The 17,103-nt window shown below is 49.7% G+C and overlaps 1 protein-coding gene across 5 annotated transcripts in view; it reads left to right on the forward strand.

Moving 5' to 3' along the window:
• The window catches only part of Esrrb (estrogen related receptor, beta), a 160,512-nt gene extending 147,186 nt beyond the window's left edge, over positions 1 to 13,326 (forward strand). For all 5 annotated transcript variants that reach the window (NM_001159500.1, NM_011934.4, XM_006515881.2 and 2 more), the window contains 2 exons: positions 5,979 to 6,248; positions 10,519 to 13,326. In NM_001159500.1, the coding sequence (NP_001152972.1) occupies positions 5,979 to 6,248; positions 10,519 to 10,763 (515 nt within the window). In that variant the 3' untranslated portion in view covers positions 10,764 to 13,326. The remainder of the gene's footprint in view (positions 1 to 5,978; positions 6,249 to 10,518) is intronic.
• The last annotated feature ends 3,777 nt before the right edge of the window (positions 13,327 to 17,103 follow it).

The following is a 17,103-nucleotide window of genomic DNA, read 5'->3' on the forward strand; positions in this document are numbered from 1 at the left end:
ACACTCAGAACTGCCATACCCGCCATGGTTGTCATGGATTCTAAGAGTGACACAAGCCTTCACCACCCCGGTACTTCATCTCCAAATCCTGTGGATTAGAGGCACTAGCTGGTGTGGTGGCTCACCCCTGTCATCTCTGAACTCTGGAAACAGAGGCAGTGGGCTAGCCAAAGGGTTGAGGCCAATCTGTTCTGCATAGCCAGTTCCAGGCCAGCCAGAGAGGAAGCAGGCGCTTGCTTGCTTGCTTGCTTGTCCCATACCCTCATGCCTATTTTGCATAAATTTGCATGTTGAATCACTGGGACTTGACTTTCAGGTGTTTAAGGTAAAGCTAATTAATAAGGGTCTCCCGCCGCTGGTTGTAAACCTCACACTAAGGGCAAAGAAAGAGCAAGTGTCTTTTAGAAACAATTTTCTTTTATGTCTTTGGGCAGGTGTTTTGCCTGCATATCAACCTGTGCACTGTGTGCATGCAGTGCCTAAGGAAACCAGAAGAGGGCGTCATCCCCTGGAACTGGAGTTACAAATGCTAGTGATCTTCCATGTGGGTACTGGGAGTCTACCCTGAGCTCTCACTATAGGAGCAGCAAGTGACCTTGCCTAGTGACCATCTCTCTTAGCCTCATGTCTAGTATCTTATTTTTAAACTGTTGACTGAATCCTATTTCTGATTACAGGGAAGACAGGCTTACAGAGGGAGTAAGTGAAGGTTGGTTAGAGGGCTAATATAGTAGAGCCTACCCCAAGACCATGTTTGAGTCTGTTTATTCTGGTCAGGGACACTGAGAAGGGAGGACTTCAGACTGCCTAGGACTGTGGCTTGTCCTTCAGGGTCTTTATCCTATAGTCTGCAACCAGCGACACAGAAGGTGCTTCATGCTTGTGGAGTAAGCCTGGGACCGTGGGTCTCTCCCAAGATGTGGCTTAGACAAAGTTGTAGGCGTGCCCACTCATTGACCAGAGATGATTGGAGACCCCCGCCTCAAGCTCAGAAGCCTGAAACCCATACCTACTGTATTTTTATAATCCCACTGCTCTAGATTTTATTTATCCTTTATGTGCCTGTGTCCCGGTGCCTCCTCTTGCACCTGGGGCCATTAGTGAGTAAAATGAGGTCCACCTGAGCATAGCTGTGCACTGCGTTACCCTGATGCTTCACAACCGAGGTGGCTTTGTGGGACAGCCTGGGAGGCAGCACACACAACTTGGCTACATCAGAGAACAGCTGGATTGATGTGGGGGTGGGGGATGACCCATGGGAGCCAGAGATGAGAGTCAGAGCCTGCAGCGGCTGTAGCTAGGCTGCTGGCAGTACTCAGTGAGTTTCAGTCTCCTGCATCATTGTCTGCCCCTCCCCAGGCAGCCTGGATTCCACCTTGGCCAGCAGAGCCCTTCCTCAGGAGTCACCACTGCTGCCCCAGCCCAGGCTGCTGTGTGCAAGGGGGATCCCCAGAGGCCACTTCAGGGAGGCTCTTTGGACAGCCTGCTCCCAGGGAACCGCTGTCTGGCTGGATGAAGGATGAGCTGCCCGCGCAGCAGCAGCAGCTGTGTCTGAAGTGGCCCCAGATCCTATAATTACATCTCCCTTTATTACCTCTCTAATGGCCCTCCAGGTCGGCAGAGACCATCATAAATTAGCAGATTATGAACTCCACTTGCTACAAATTATGTGCCTTTTTTTTTCTTTTAAATTCTAGGAGCACATAGTGTCAGTGGGGGGATGGGGGCCTGCTGTCATAAGATCCACTGGTGCAGATAACGCAGTTTTCCTGGGGCTGAGGCGCATACGGAGGAGACCTGAGAGCCAGGGGTCCTGGGCTGGGCAGAACCACCCAGGGTGAGTTGCAGGGAGGGCAGGCCAGCCTTGCTGGTCCGGAGCCCTGGCCACCTGAGCCTCTCTCAGACTTTCTCCTCCTTGCTGGCCTAGATCCCGATGAGTTGTTCAAGGCCCAGCCTGATTGGAAACACTAGTGGAGGGTGTTTTCCCAAAGTTGCTTGTGTTTTACACGACTGGAGAATCTACTCTGCTAATGCCAGGTGTAACAGAAGTGAACGCAAAAAGCCTGGAGTCTTGGGGGGTGGGGGGGATGAGCCAGCAGCCAAGGTGTATTCCCTCCCCTCATGGGCTCGCATTTAACACTCTATTACTCTACTTTATCACCCAATGATAGTAAATACTTGAGCACTTCCTCTGTGCTAAGCAGACCAATAAGTCTTATGTGTGTGCGCACACATTTAACCTCTGCACCTCTAACATGGGCACTGTTGGCCCCATTTGACAGGGGAGTGTAGAGACAGAAGGTGGCCTTGCCTAGGGTCACCTTTGGTGGCCAGCAGAGTGACTACTTTGACCAGTAGTTGGCTCTGGAGTCTGTGCCTCCAATGTGTCTTTGCACATCTACATAAATAGTCCTCCCTCCCGTGTTGGATTTATATAATAATACATGTATCACATTACATTTCCATAGTTTCCTGCCTGGCATTTTCTGCATGTGAGCTAGCAACAACCCCTTCCTCACCTCCACCCTGGTCCCTCCTGGAGTTGACTATCCCCGTTTTCTCTTGTAGTGTTTCTTTTCTCAACTGTTAGAAAGCATTCCAATGGTTTCAAGTAGTGCCAGCACGCACTTGCTGCTGCCTGGTGGCTAGGAGGCCGCATGTGTGTTGGCGTTTTTTTGGGGACCTCTCAGATGTTGGAGAGGAGGAAGGGACTCTTTCCCAGGGATGAGCCCGCTGCTCAGACCTCCCAGCCAGCCGGCCCAGCGGTATGAGAGTAAAGCCTTCGGCACGTTCTCTCCCACAGCAGCCTAGAAATTTCCAGGTGGCTGTTGTGCCCCCACCCCTTCCCATGGCACTCCAGCCTCTTACAGGGGATCTAATGGGGTCTCTAAGCAAATGTTTTAGGTTGTTTTCCTGCTGTCCCAGGGTCAGGCTGTGGCATCTGTCTGTCCTTCACTGTGACTGCTTTTGAGGCTGGGTGGGTAGGAAGGCAAGCTTAAGGCTCGGGAGTTTCCCTTCAGAGCTCAGCCCCCCAGGTTGCTTGTGCAGGGATTCACTCCCTGGACTGTCCTTAGTTAGCATCGATACGGGTTGCATGTTCTCAGAACCTTCCAGTCCAAAAGTCTTCTGAATTTTTTTCTTTCTTTTTAAAAGTCTATTTATTTTTTGGTGGGTTTTTTGAGACAGGGTTTCTCTGGGTAACTCTCCCTGGTTGTCCTGGAACCTACTCTGTAAACCAGGCTGGCCTCAAACTCAGAGATTCACTCGGCCTCTGCCTCCCAGTGCTGGGATAAAAGGTGTGGGTCACCCCGTTGGTTGGTGACATTTAGTGACTGTGACGTCATCTCCACCAGTGGGAGTTATGGTTTGGGCAAGCCATCAGTCTTGCAGAGGCCATGCCTTGAGAGATGAGCCTCACCAGCCTGTCCCCATGCCCAGAGCCTGGCAGTACCCCACTCCCAGCATGCCTGATGCCTTCCAGCTCATTTGTCTGTTCACTTCACCCTGTGTGCCTCCTCCTCCCTCCTCGGTCGGTCCTTCTGCTCGGAGACTGCCCCTCCCTGTGCGGTCCACTTCTTCCCCACCCACATCCTCCCACGCCAGCTGATTGGTATCTGTTAATTAATGTCACCCAAAGCCTCTCATGGACCTGATAAGGGAAATTGGATGCCCGTTTCTATCTATCTTTTATTACCTCCAGCTTTCTGCCCCATCCTCCCAACCCCCACCCCTACCCCCATCCCCGCAGCCACATACCCTCCGTGGTACTACTGAGAATGTGGGCAGATACACAGTTTAACCCCCGTGTTCTGTCCTGTGTCCTCTACCCCCAGTCCCAAGGATGCATGTCACCAAAGCATTCCGTGATTGGTCACCCATGGAGTCTGACTGCTAGGAGGTAATCCAAGACAAAGGCCCATGATGGTTGGACTTAGAAAATGGAGGCGAGATAATTGGCCTTCAACCTCAGGTTCCCTCAAGAGGGAAGCGACTTATCTTGGGTAGGTAACGAGAAAAAAAAAAGAGACCACACAGGCCCTAAAGGTCATCCAGAAACTGGGCAAATCCAAAGAGGAGAAGGAAGAAATAATGACTGTAAGGATGTTGGCAGCCTCCTCGGTCATCCTTGGCAGTGGGATGCTGGCCTACTGTATGCCAGAAGTGGTGTGAGGTCTTCCCACGTGCCATTCATCCTCAGGCCATGAGCAGTGACTAGGTGGGGCTAAGTTCTACTCCAGCAAATTCCTTCACTGGCAGGGATTACCCAGAAACAAATCCCTTGATTTCAAATTGCACACGGCACATTGTGCAAATGGTGGACTCTTCCTGGGAGTTGAGTTCATAGCCTTACAAATGACCTATAGTCTCAGCCCTGTTTTGTTTGTTTTGCTTGAGACAAAGTCTGGCTTTGAACTCCAGCTCCTCCCAAGTACTGGGATTATAGGCCTATATCCTTCATGTCCAGCTATCCCCTTCTCTTAATAAATGCTTAAAATTTGACTAACCTGCGTGAGCCCCCCCCCCCAACTTACTGCCTCCTGTTTAGTGGTTATGATGGTTGAAACTTACCCTTTTCTGTTGGCTTCTCATAAATCATGCTGTTAGGTAACTTTGCCTAAATCAAGTCCACACAGTCCAGTCTCGGTGTGTCATCCTCATCTGGCAGACATAGACCTTTGTTTTGTCTCACCATTAATAAGAGGAGCTTATGTTTTCTATAATTGTCTTCCCGTATAGTGCACAGCCAGCCACTCTAAAGCACACTCTGCTCTTGGGACCGCTCATCTGTTCATTCCAGTGACAAAGAGGTCCAGGTTTGCAGAGGTTACATGCCCTAATCAAGTTCCACCCACAGCTAGTATTTGGGCCGTCAGGGTCAAGCCCAGGCAATCTTTCATAGCACATTGGACAAAGCAGTGTCCTGATTCTAGAGACTACTGTCTTAGTTGGGGTCTCTATTGCTGTGACAAAACACCACAACCGAAAAGCAAGTGGAGGAGGAAAGGGTTTATTTGGCTTACACTTACAAATCATGGTACATTGTTGGAGGAAGTCAGGACAGAACTCAAGTGGGGCAGAGATCTGGAGGCAGAGCTGATACAGAGGTCATGAAGGGATGCTGCTTATTGGCTTGCTCCTATTGGCTTGCTCAGCCTTCTTATAGAGCCCAGGACCACTTGCCCAGGGATGGCACCACACACCATGGGTGGGCTGGGCCCTCCCCCATCAGTCACTAATTGACAAAAAGCTTTACAGCTGGATCTCATGGAGGCATTTCCTCAAGAGACTACTTCCTCTCTGATAACTCTAGCTTGTGTCAAACTGATAACACAAAACCAGCCAGTATACCCTCTTAGCTCCCATTTCCCCTCTCTGGAGGGAGGAGGTCGCGTTCCTGAGTAGTAGTGTCCAGAGCACATCTGCTGAGTCTTCTCAAGGCAGAGTGACGACAGTCCAGGCAGCCAGAGTACGCACAGGCTGTCTTTGGAGCCTTGCCCTCCCAGTAGCCTTGGCCCAGGCCATGGGCAACTGAATCCACCTTCCTGGCTGCAAGGATCTGGTATTAAAGCAGAGAGCTTTCCTGGAGCTTGCAGTATGTTGGAGACACCCATCTTGCCACCCCCAAATCCTGCTATTAATTCAGCAGCTCCTTCAATTACAAATGCACCTTATTAATCAGTGTTGTCTCCCCATGCTGGGAAAGACCTAGCTAGACCCAATGGGCATGGTGATAATAACTGTCAATATTGACTCAACTCTTATTATGTAAGTCTTTTCCATGAATTCCAGTGTGACTGATTGACTAAGGGGATAGCAACAGGCACCCCCAGGGCTCCCCCCATTACTCCCCACCCCTGCCTCCAGCTGGGTCTGAGGATGCAAGGACACAGCTCACCCTCCCTTGAGGCTGCCCTCCAGCAAGCGCCAAGGAAGCCCCTGGGACCATTTCTGATCATTGGCTTCTTCCCCTTCTGCAGGCTTCCCCAGTCTGACACTTGGGGACCAGATGAGCCTGCTGCAGAGTGCCTGGATGGAGATTCTCATCTTGGGCATCGTGTACCGCTCGCTCCCATACGATGACAAGCTGGCATACGCCGAGGACTATATCATGGATGAGGAACACTCTCGCCTGGTAGGGCTGCTGGACCTTTACCGAGCCATCCTGCAGCTGGTGCGCAGGTACAAGAAACTCAAGGTAGAGAAGGAAGAGTTTATGATCCTCAAGGCCCTGGCCCTCGCCAACTCAGGTAAGGGTGGCACGTGACCCTCAGAGGGCTTCAGGGGTTCTGTGGGAGCCTAACAAGCGCCGCAAGCGCCGCACCGCTGCTCAGTCTGTGGGCGGGGCTGGCTTACGGATGTGGGAATGACCAGCATTGCTTTTATCAGCGGAACACGGCATTAGTTACTTTTCTTTTCTGGTGATGAAAAGCAACTTACAGAAGAAAGGGTTTAATTTTGTCTTAGGATTCCTGAGGGATAGAGGAGGTACTGGAGCAGGGAGCGAAGGTTCCGTGTGGCAGCCGGAAGTGGAGGGATAGCGTTTTATTCACACACAGGGAGCAGAGGGAGCGAACTGGAAGTGGAATGAGGTTATAAACCTCAAAGCTGGTCTTCCAGCAAGTCTATGCTTCTGAGGTTCCATAACTTCTATATACACCACCAGCTGGGGATCAAATGCTCAAATCCAGGATCCTATGGGGACCGCGCCCATTTAAGCCACTACATCCCGCAAGGGTAGCCTGGAGTTCAAAGGACAGTAGTCATGGAGGCCAGCACTGGTTTAGGATTTTCTAGGACTTTGACTTGCACAGATACCAAAGGACATTGATTATTGCTAAAGGTTAGGTCTGTGTCTACTGCTCTTATGATTTGCATCACTCTGAGCCCAAGTGACCATAAGTAGTTCCTATTCCACAATTTATTTATATATAATTATGTTCACCGCATAAGTAACACACAGTAGTGAGGGCTCAGCTTGCTAAGTTGGCTAGGACATTATGTACACAACTCTTATTATAATCCCATTTTACAGATGTGGACACCGAGGCTGGGAAAGTTGTAAATTTGTCCAGGGTAACACTGTTTAAAGATGTCAGGGTAAGTTCAGGCCTTTAATCCTAGCATTAAACAGGCTGAGAGGCAGGAGGATCTCTGAGTTTTAAGCCAGCCTGGTTTATGCAGTGAGGTCCAGGTCAGGCAAGGTTACACAGTGGGATTCCATATATATGAAAAAAAAAAGTCAGAATTAGGATCCAAGCCACAATCATGCAATTCTCAGAGAACATTGGCTATTGGCTACTCTTAGAATCTTCCCATCACAGATCACCCAGGTGGAACACATCCAACTTCTCATGTGGTGGCTTAACCTAGTATTAAAAAGTTCGTAAATTATTCTGAGTTTTAAGCCAGCCTGGTTTATGCAGTGAGGTCCAGGTCAGGCAAGGTTACACAGTGGGATTCCATATATATGAAAAAAAAAAGTCAGAATTAGGATCCAAGCCACAATCATGCAATTCTCAGAGAACATTGGCTATTGGCTACTCTTAGAATCTTCCCATCACAGATCACCCAGGTGGAACACATCCAACTTCTCATGTGGTGGCTTAACCTAGTATTAAAAAGTTCGTAAATTATTCACTATTTCCTAAGCTTCCTACAACTTCAACTGGATTATCTGGGTAACTGGCAGATCTGCCTGTGCTTGGAGCCTCTATCCTACTGGAGGTACTCTGGGTGCTGGGGAAAGAGAGACATACAGGGTCTCTATGTGCATGAGAGTAACATTAGAAACACGCACATACAATTGTAATTCCACTGCAGGGGCACTACGTGGCAGAGTTCTTGCTCTGGACAGGGCCAGGTGGACCTGAGTTCAAATCCTGTCTCTGAGGCTGAAGAGAGAGATGGTTTAGCAATTAAGAGCACCGGCTGCTCTTGCAGAGGACCAGAGTTTAGTTCCCAGCACTCACAAACTTCCAATTCTAACTCCAAAGGATCCAATGCCCTCTTTTGGCCTTCACTGGCACTGCATACACATGGCATATATACATACTGGCACACACACACACACTCTGTCACACTAACAGCATGACCTTGGTTAGCTCTGTCCTTGAGTAGGAGGTATTCCCAGATACCTCAAGTACCTGTGAGCTTTAAAGATCAATTTCGGATAATGCAGTCCAGTGCCTGGCCTAGAGGAGCACTCAGTAAATATTGATTATTGTCCCTGCTGTTACAATGTCATGAGAAATGGTGTTCCCAGCACATGATGCAGGAAAGCTGACTCCCAGGTAGAGACACTCGTACCAGCAGACTACCGCTTCACTGTTTGTGCTGGGCTTTCCCCGAAAGTCTCTTATCTCAGGAACACCCAATCCTTAGCAACTTGGCTTTGCTGCTGTTAGCTCCCCAGAAACACCCTCTGCTGCCTTTCCTGAGGTCAGGCATTGTCAGCCGATGGAGACTTCACACAGCCCAGCAGTCTGCCTTGGACATCTGTGTTGGTTCAGGCCTTGACATTGTATTGTTCCTTTTGACTTCCTGCCTCCTTTTCCTTCTGTAATCCTCTTCCACTCCCTCCCCCTTTCCCCTCCTCCTTTCCCCTCCCCTTCCCCCTCCATAAATCTTTAACCCTAAACCCCTGCCTTAGGCTTTGCTCCTAAGGACCTAACCTAATACCTGTTGTTGCGTTTTCTTTTTTGCTGTAGCTGTGTAAACGAACAGCGCATGGAATTCCATGTGTCCTCCCTGTCCCTCCCCATCCTCTGTACACTCTCTCCACTCTTCCTGTTAGGTAATTTGCTGCAATTAGTAAGCTAATGAGGACTGACGCCTCTCCAGTTTTTGAGACAGTTTCAATCTGTCGCCCAGGCTGGCCTGGGATTGACTCTATATCTCAGGCTGATTCGAAACTCACAGAAATCCTCCTGCATCAGCCTTCCAAGTATTGTAATTATAGGTGTTTACCAACCACTCATGGCAGTGGCCCTTGCCTGCTACCAGAGACTCCTTACTCCTGCCTTCCATAGGTTTCTAAAACCCAGTACCTTGTGGTCTAGGAAGGGAGATCTGGATGGACATGCCCCTGCAGGTCACAGTCCTGAGGCAGAACAGTGACCCAGGAGCCTACAGAGCATATTGGATGGAGAAGGGATGTCTAGGAGACCAATCAGACGCCCCCACCCCCCATGGCTAAAGTGGATAGGGTGACTCAGGTACCTGGCAGAAGAGCAAAGCTCATCAGAGGCTGACCGGGTCCCCTTGAGAATGTGCCAGCTGTCACTCACTTGCATCCCAGCCATCTCTAGGGCTCTCTGACAGCAGAAAAAAAAAATTCATAGCCATTGATTTTGTAATTAACAGTTTATCAATGCCATTGATACAGACTTGCTGATGGATTGCAAAGAAATTGATCTTGCAATGTTATTTTATTTCATTTTTGGTTGAAAGCACCTGCCAATTGTGGCTCCTTGGGGAGGGTGACAGGATGGAAAATGGGGTCAGAGGTGGCTGGGGCCCAGCCCTGTAGGAATTCCGGAAAGTACAGGCTGGGAGGAGATCCCCAGGGGGCATGAGCAAGCATCGCTATGCCCAGCCAGCTGATGCAGCTGCCTCGGCGCTTTGGTTCAGGCGAGCTCTGAACTTGTGCACTCCAATGAACACAGAAGGCTGGCTCATTGCCCTGTGTCCACACAGCAAGCTTTGAGGCTCCAGTTCATGCAGGCATCACGGGTTGTTTTAAAAAAAGTGTTTGGGTAGTTCTCCCACAAGACTGGGAGGTTCCCTTTGTTTTGCTCAGACCTAGCTGTATCCCAATGTTTCAGACGGCCGGCCGAGTTCATGGGCTGTAAGCATCCCAAGCCGATGGTGCTAAGGATCCAGATTCAAGCAAGGCCAAGCAAGGGATACACTCATCCCTGAACGATATCCCCGCCGGCTCCCTCTATCAGCACACCCTCCCCTCGCCCCCAAACACCTAGACATTGACTTCCATCCCTTTATATCTGTTCTGAGTTGTAAGGTTGGTGGCTGTACTGCATGTGAGTGGTACCCATGGCCCAGCATCATCATGAAGACGTGATGATGTCAGGGTTAGGTGATAGCCGTGAGGTTCCTAAGACCCAGGTGCTTAATTGTTGCTGTATAACTGTATGAGGTAGGTATGGCTAGGAAAATGGGGGACAGAGAAGTTATATAATGTCTCACATAACTCAAAAGGGACTGCCAGCCAGATCCCAGAGTCCCCCGAACGCCTCTGAGACATCCAATAGGTCTGCCCATGTTCATCGGCAGTGCCCTCCTGGTGGTCTCTCTATGAGATCTGAGCTCAGTTCTACCCTCCTCAGTCTCTGACTCAGCCCTGCATCAAAGATCCTCATTCTACTCTGAATAGTCAGTCAGCAGACAGACAGACAGAGACAGGCTGGCTGCTGGTCTGTCCTCCACTCCAGAAATGCCTTCCGTGTTGGGGGGTGGCAGCCAGCCCCTGCTGACACTGCCCCTCTCCTGTGTCCACAGATTCGATGTACATTGAGAACCTGGAGGCGGTGCAGAAGCTCCAGGACCTGCTGCACGAGGCGCTGCAGGACTATGAGCTGAGTCAGCGCCACGAGGAGCCGCGGAGGGCCGGCAAGCTGCTGCTGACGCTGCCCCTGCTGAGGCAGACAGCCGCCAAAGCCGTGCAACACTTCTACAGTGTGAAACTGCAGGGCAAGGTGCCCATGCACAAACTCTTCCTGGAGATGCTGGAGGCCAAGGTGTGATGGCCCAGCACATGGACGGACGGACACGATCCAAGTGGAGACCTCCACAGCCACCAGCCTCGACTTTTTTCACACCCGCATCGGGGCTCTGAGCTGTCCCAGAAGAAGGGGTCTTCTTGCTTCCTGGCCATGTGCAGACTCCTGGGGACAGCAGATGGGGAGGTGGGGATGGGGAGGGTAGGGGCGGGGGGCTCATCTGTCACCCGCATTTTCTTTGGAATTTTTTTTTTCCTTCTCCATGGGCAGTGCTAAGGCTTGGGCCAGGGACGACTTCCCTTAGAGCTGGAGACCACCAGAGGAAGCAGCCTTCCTGCAAGGGATCCATTTCTGGACCTCTCCCTATTTAGGACCTGGAGGTATCTGGATGGGCAGTGCTTAGTGCCCGGGACCCAAGAGACATAGATTGGGGGCTCCTGAAGGTGTTGGTGTCACGGTGGGCAGTCCCTTGGGGCAGAACGTCTCTGTGGCCTATCCCGAGGCTCTGTTCCTCCTCCATCTAGCTGGCTCCCTCCACTTTCCCCTTTCTTATTGTCCCAGTACACCCAGTTCTCAGTGGATGCTCCTGCTAGAGTAGCCACATCCCCACCCCGAAGAACCCCTCCCCTGCTTCCTGCCCCTACCTCAGCCAGCCGGAACTCACTGGCTCAGAAAAGAGTTGGGTTCTGTACCCACTGCTCTTTTTGCCTGCTGTTTCTCCTTCTCCTCTTGGGCATGGCCAGTCTAGAAACCTATGGAGAATTCAGGACCTGGCCCCACCAGAGGTCACTTGAGGGACTCTCAAGGTCAGTAGCTTAGGTTGGGGTGTAGGATAGCAGAGAGACCCAGCGGTAGAGGGAAAGTCTCATTGCACCTCGGAAAGGAAGGAGCTCTAAAGGTCCCCCTTGGCCCCTCCCTTACCTCATAAAAAGGCAAGGCTTGGCTTTGTGCCATAGGAGGGCAGCCTCCTGGCATTTGCACCAGGGATGTTTGATGCAGCCCTCCTGGGTCAATTCCCGGCAAGACCCTGCAGTCTGGTTGTCGTATAGGGTGCTCCACCAACCCACCGCAGTCCTAAAACCCCTCAGCCCTAGGCACATGAATGCACCTTTCACCCACCCAAAAGGCAGTCCCAGGCTCATGCTGTGTGTGTCCTTGGGTTTGGGTTGACAGGATGTCCTAAAGATGAAGCGGTTCATTCTGGAAAATGGACACGCCACTTTCATGACAAGTCCTCCGGCTTTACCTGCTCTGATCCCTTCCTGGAGTGCAAGGGTCCCCTCTTTCAGGCGTTCTGGCACCTGCCACTACTGCTGGCTCTGCCTCCCGGGTGACACCTCTAGGAGACTGGTCACTTCACAGACTTAATGCTAAACTTCCCCAGAGAGCCTTTCCCTGCCCTTTTGCCCACAAAGGGGTTCATGCCTCTGCATGGGCTCTCCTTGCCCATGATCCAAGGTAGATACCACTTTTGTGTTAAACTGGGTTAACTCTTAGGGGCTGGGTTTAGCTATCCTGGCTTCTGAAAACTCCCCCCAGCCACACTGTGGAGAGGGGGTGTCACCTAAAATTCCACCTAGTTCTCAGAATGTCTTCTGGGCCTATGAACACACCAGCAAGGGTTGGACAAACACCCACAGCTGCCTGAGCGGACACACTGCTTTGAAGCAGCAGCAGCAGCAGTTAAATGGGCACCTCGGCTCGGCTCCTTGATCTAGTGATGCAAGCACCCCATACGGCTGCTTACCTGCCGAAGAGAATGGACCAGTGACAGTTGGGTGCCCTGTAGGGAAGCTGGGTGCCCTGGGCACCTGGAGTCAGAGGGTAGAGCCCACTTGTTCAAAGACTAGCCAGATGAGAGACATCTGTGATGCCAGGGTGCTCAAAACAGGAAAAAGCAAGAGAGACCCTCTCCTATTCCCACCTCCCCCCAGTCAGAGCAAAAACCCAGGCTACCTTCCATATCCATTTCTGGAACCCATGGAGAGGAGGCCTCTCTCTGCTAGTGTGTATTCAGATAAAGATTATTTCAACCCAGAAATATAAACATAGCTAACCTTGTACCTTGTAGAAGGAGGTGCTGGCTGGGATCTCTTTCTCTCGTTCCCTAACCTTTCTGAAGATTCTGGATGGTTCTGGCGTGCCTCCCAGGTTTTGCATCCGTGAACAGATGACTTCCCATGGACAGAGCTTGAGAAATACGAGGCTCTCATTTGGGCCTAGCAGGGTCAGAGCCTTTACTATCTGTGCCTGGTCCTTCCCTCCAGACTTGACTACTCATGAGAAACAGGTGGCAGGCAAGGATGACAGACGTGTGACAAGGAGACAGGAGGGCCCAGAGTCCAAGCCCATGGAACAGCACCAAAGAGAAGCACTATGTGGAGAGATTGCTTTATTTTCTGATAATGACGTTGTGGCTGGAATGACTTAAGATGTATATATTTTTTAACCGGCAGTCCTTCGTGCTGTCTCACCCCCCTGTATGGACATGTCCTCCCACGGCCCTCATGTAAACTACATGCCCTGGGATTATCTCCCATCCAGTCCCATGTATCTGAAATCTAATAAATAAGGAAAGGTCTGCTGAGTCGTTCATGCGTTGTCTGTTGGAGTACACGGCCCTCTGGACAGCATCGCTCTTAGGGCTCCTGTTGATAACTGGAGAGGTCAGGGAGAGAGCACCTGTGCCTGAGAGGCCTCGTGGGTCCCGGCTGCATGGATATTGCAAATGTGAGCAGGGCTTAGCCAGCATGCAAGAGGCCCTGGGTTTAATATCCCTAGCGTCGCATGCATTGTGAGCAGCAACAGTTGGGACATCTGATGGAGGTCGGGGACGCCCCGAGGCTGCTCTCCAGGGAGATGTTCTTCTCCATGAGTGCCTGAGAGGTGGGACATCACCCACCTGAGCACCGCATGCGTCCAGGTTCTTGGTGTTTTGTTTAACGCATTGAAGTTCCCATAACTTGCAAAGTCACAAGGAACTTCATTCAAAAGTAAGGTACCGAGCAGACATGTTGCTTTGCAGCAGGCTCCTTAAAAGAACCCAGAGCCCTGGTTACTTAACCTGCTTTTGTGGGTAGGAAGAGTTGGTTGAAGGGACATGGGGTAAGTGGGTCTCTGTTTTCATTGACTGGCTTGGGTTATTTAAGACTTAGCTCACTGCTCATATGCCATGGGGCCTCTGATTTTAATCATGCTTGTCCAACTATACATAGGTATAACATGGTAAATAGGGTATTTTTGCATTCAAAACTAGTTCAGATTGGATTGGTGCTCCGCCTCTAGTTTCCAATTGTGTTCTGGGACATGTTTGAGTGGGAACTGATCACAAAAGAGCAGTCACTGAGGGGCTGCTAGGAAGGGGGCCCCTTTCTCCATTGTTTGAAATGGGTTATATCTGCAGCTTGATGCTAGGTGCATTTTTGGGAGAGGGGGTGTAAGGATAGCCCGAACTAAGCAGGAGTCCAAGTCTGCTACAACCTCATGATGCTTGCCTGCCAAGATCAGGAGAATCCAGGATTATAGCAGGATGCCTTGTTAGAAGTAAAGGACAGCAGACCAGTGTTATCTAGAATTGCAAAGTCAATATAATTCTAGTTTGACTTTTTTTGTTTGTTTGTTTTTGTTTTTGCTTTTTTTTGTTTTTCGAGACAGGGTTTCTCTGTGTAGCCCTGGCTGTCCTGGAACTCACTTTGTAGACCAGGTTGGTCTCAAACTCAAGATATCCGCCTGCCTTTACCTCCGGAGTGCTGGGATTAAAGGTGTGTGCCACCACGCCCAGCCTAGTTTGACTTTTAAGAATCTAGTAAAAAGGTCTATTAAGTTGGCTTTCATGATATAATTGTTGTTGTCAACAACTCAACTTTTCTGACTCAGTTTAATCCTGTTCTGTCTGCTTCATCTTTAAACTAACTTCTTTCATGGGAGCAAGAGACTGTTAGGGTTTTTTTGTTTTGTTTTGTTTTGTTTTGTTTTTTGTTTTTGTTTTTGTTATCGTTTCTGTTTTTTTTTTTTTTATACCCTGGGAGGGGGTGGGAGATTCTCACATTGCAAATGTGGCAAATGCCTGGGTCTCATCCTTGATTCCAGTGTTTCGAGTTTTTTTTTTCCCCCCTGGAGGAATCATTAGTCATCTAGGGCTCAATAAATCCCATTCAGCAAACATCATTGCTGCTAAGCAACTGGAGAGGAGCAGGCTGGAAACCCTCATAAGCAGACCGCAGACCCCACATCTGCGGACAGCTCAGAGTCTGGCCAGCTTTCAATGAACCGTGAGAGCCACCAACATAGGGTCCCCATCATAGTCTGTCCTCTAATCTCAGCACACTGGAATGCACACAGCAGCTACCATGCTTCTTCCTAAACGGGTGTGAATGTGTGTGTGTGAATATGTGTGTGTCTCGGGGGCGTGTCAATCATAACACAACAGCAAATGAACTGGAAGAGGGGGCTGGTATCTCTTGAGGTGGGAGGACTTGGCGAAGGTTGGGGCCAGAAGAACTGATGTGATGTTTAAGATGCTATTGCTTATCTAGGGAGACACGATCAGGGTAAAGAGTAGCGCTCCCGCTAACCAGGAAATGCCATGAGCCTTCTCAGTCACAACTTCCACAACACACAGCTTCCACTGTACAGAGGCAGGCTCTCTCTGCCAATACCGCCTTCTGCAGGGTTCAAGTTGCCAGTTACCAGGCTGAAAACACTATATGGAAAGTTCCGAAAATAAGCAGCTCCCAAGCTTTAAATAACCTTTATTACACTGCATTGTTAAGATTGTTGTATTCGTTAGTACTACTTGCTTATCTCCTATTATGCCTAAGTTGAACTTTATCATAGGTGTGTGTGTGTGTGTGTGTGTGTGTGTGTGTGCATGCGTGAGCATGCAAGAAAAGCAGTATGCTCTGAGGTACATGTCTGCATTGGATCAGGGACCACCTTGTATATCATTATTTACCAGTACGATTAAATAGGACCAAAGAGGTCTTCTAGTAAAAATACTTCCTGGAAAATCCAAGCTGTGATCCAAGAATGTCCCTGCACAGGAGTCTCAGGAACGGTCTGAGTGCCATCAGGCTCACCAGACCCTAGTTATTTTTTATAACTGGTTTTCATTTTCTTTAATTTTTTAATATTTATTTATTTATTTATTTATTTATTTGAGACAGGGTCTCTCTACAGAACGCTGGCTGTCCTGAAACTCACTATATAAACCAGGCTGGCCATGAACTCAGAGATCTGCTTTCATTTTCTTTAATTTTTTAATATTTATTTATTTATTTATTTATTTGAGACAGGGTCTCTCTACAGAACGCTGGCTGTCCTGAAACTCACTATATAAACCAGGCTGGCCATGAACTCAGAGATCTGCCTGCCTCTGCCTTCTGAGTGCTGGGATTAAAGGCCCGGCTTCATTTTTATTTTATTTATTTATTATATATGAGTACACTGTAGCTGTCTTCATACACCCCAGAAGAAGGCATCAGATCTCATTATGGATGGTTGTAAGCCACCATGTGGTTGCTGGGATTTGAACTCAGGACCTTCAGAAGAGCAGTCAGTGTTCTTAACTGCTGAGCCATCTCTCCAGCCCCTATTTTATTGTTTAGTGTTTATGTGCATGCGTGCATGTGTGCGTACAAGTGTGCATATGTGTGTGTGTTGTGTGTGTGCATAAAGAAACCAGAAGTCAACTGTATGGAGTCGCTACTCTCCTTCCAGCATTGCATGGGCTGTGGGGATTGAACTCAGAACATTCATCCAGCTTTCACTGTTGGGTGGCAAGTGCCTCTACCCACTGAACCGTCTAGCTGATTGGTAGCTGAGGATAAGCCAGGAAGAGAGAACACACACTGTAGGAGTCCTGGCTTTGTCAGCCTTGAGGCTCTTCAGCAGTGTTGGAAGAACAATGGCAAACCATGTCCCAAGCAAGGCATGATGGGTCAGATCTACCAGTAGATGTAGGAATGATGTAAGACCTCAGTCCAAGGCTAGCAGGATCCCAGGAGCCAGCATAACTCCTCCCCTTACCCCTGTGTAATAGAGCCTCACACTGGGCACAGCTGCCCATGATCAGTGTCAGTAGGTTTCTTGATAGATCCCAGATGTGTTAGATGCAGTGACCACAGCCTTTACTTGATGGGTCTGAGACTTCAGCAAGGCTTGAGGTTCCAGAGGTCAGGTTCATATCCAGACTTGTACAAGTGCAAAGGAAGTCTCTTCTCTAATCCCCCCTCCCCCCATCCCAAATCTGGCTATGGCTAGTCACTGAAAGGACTGAGTATACAGTAGCCACTCAACAAATCCCCCCATCTTTGCCTCTTCCTTGGTTATGATGGAGCCACAGTAGCCATCTCCAGTCACAGAT

This window comes from Mus musculus, chromosome 12, assembly GCF_000001635.26.
Source record: "Mus musculus strain C57BL/6J chromosome 12, GRCm38.p6 C57BL/6J".
Classification (NCBI taxonomy): domain Eukaryota; kingdom Metazoa; phylum Chordata; class Mammalia; order Rodentia; family Muridae; genus Mus; species Mus musculus.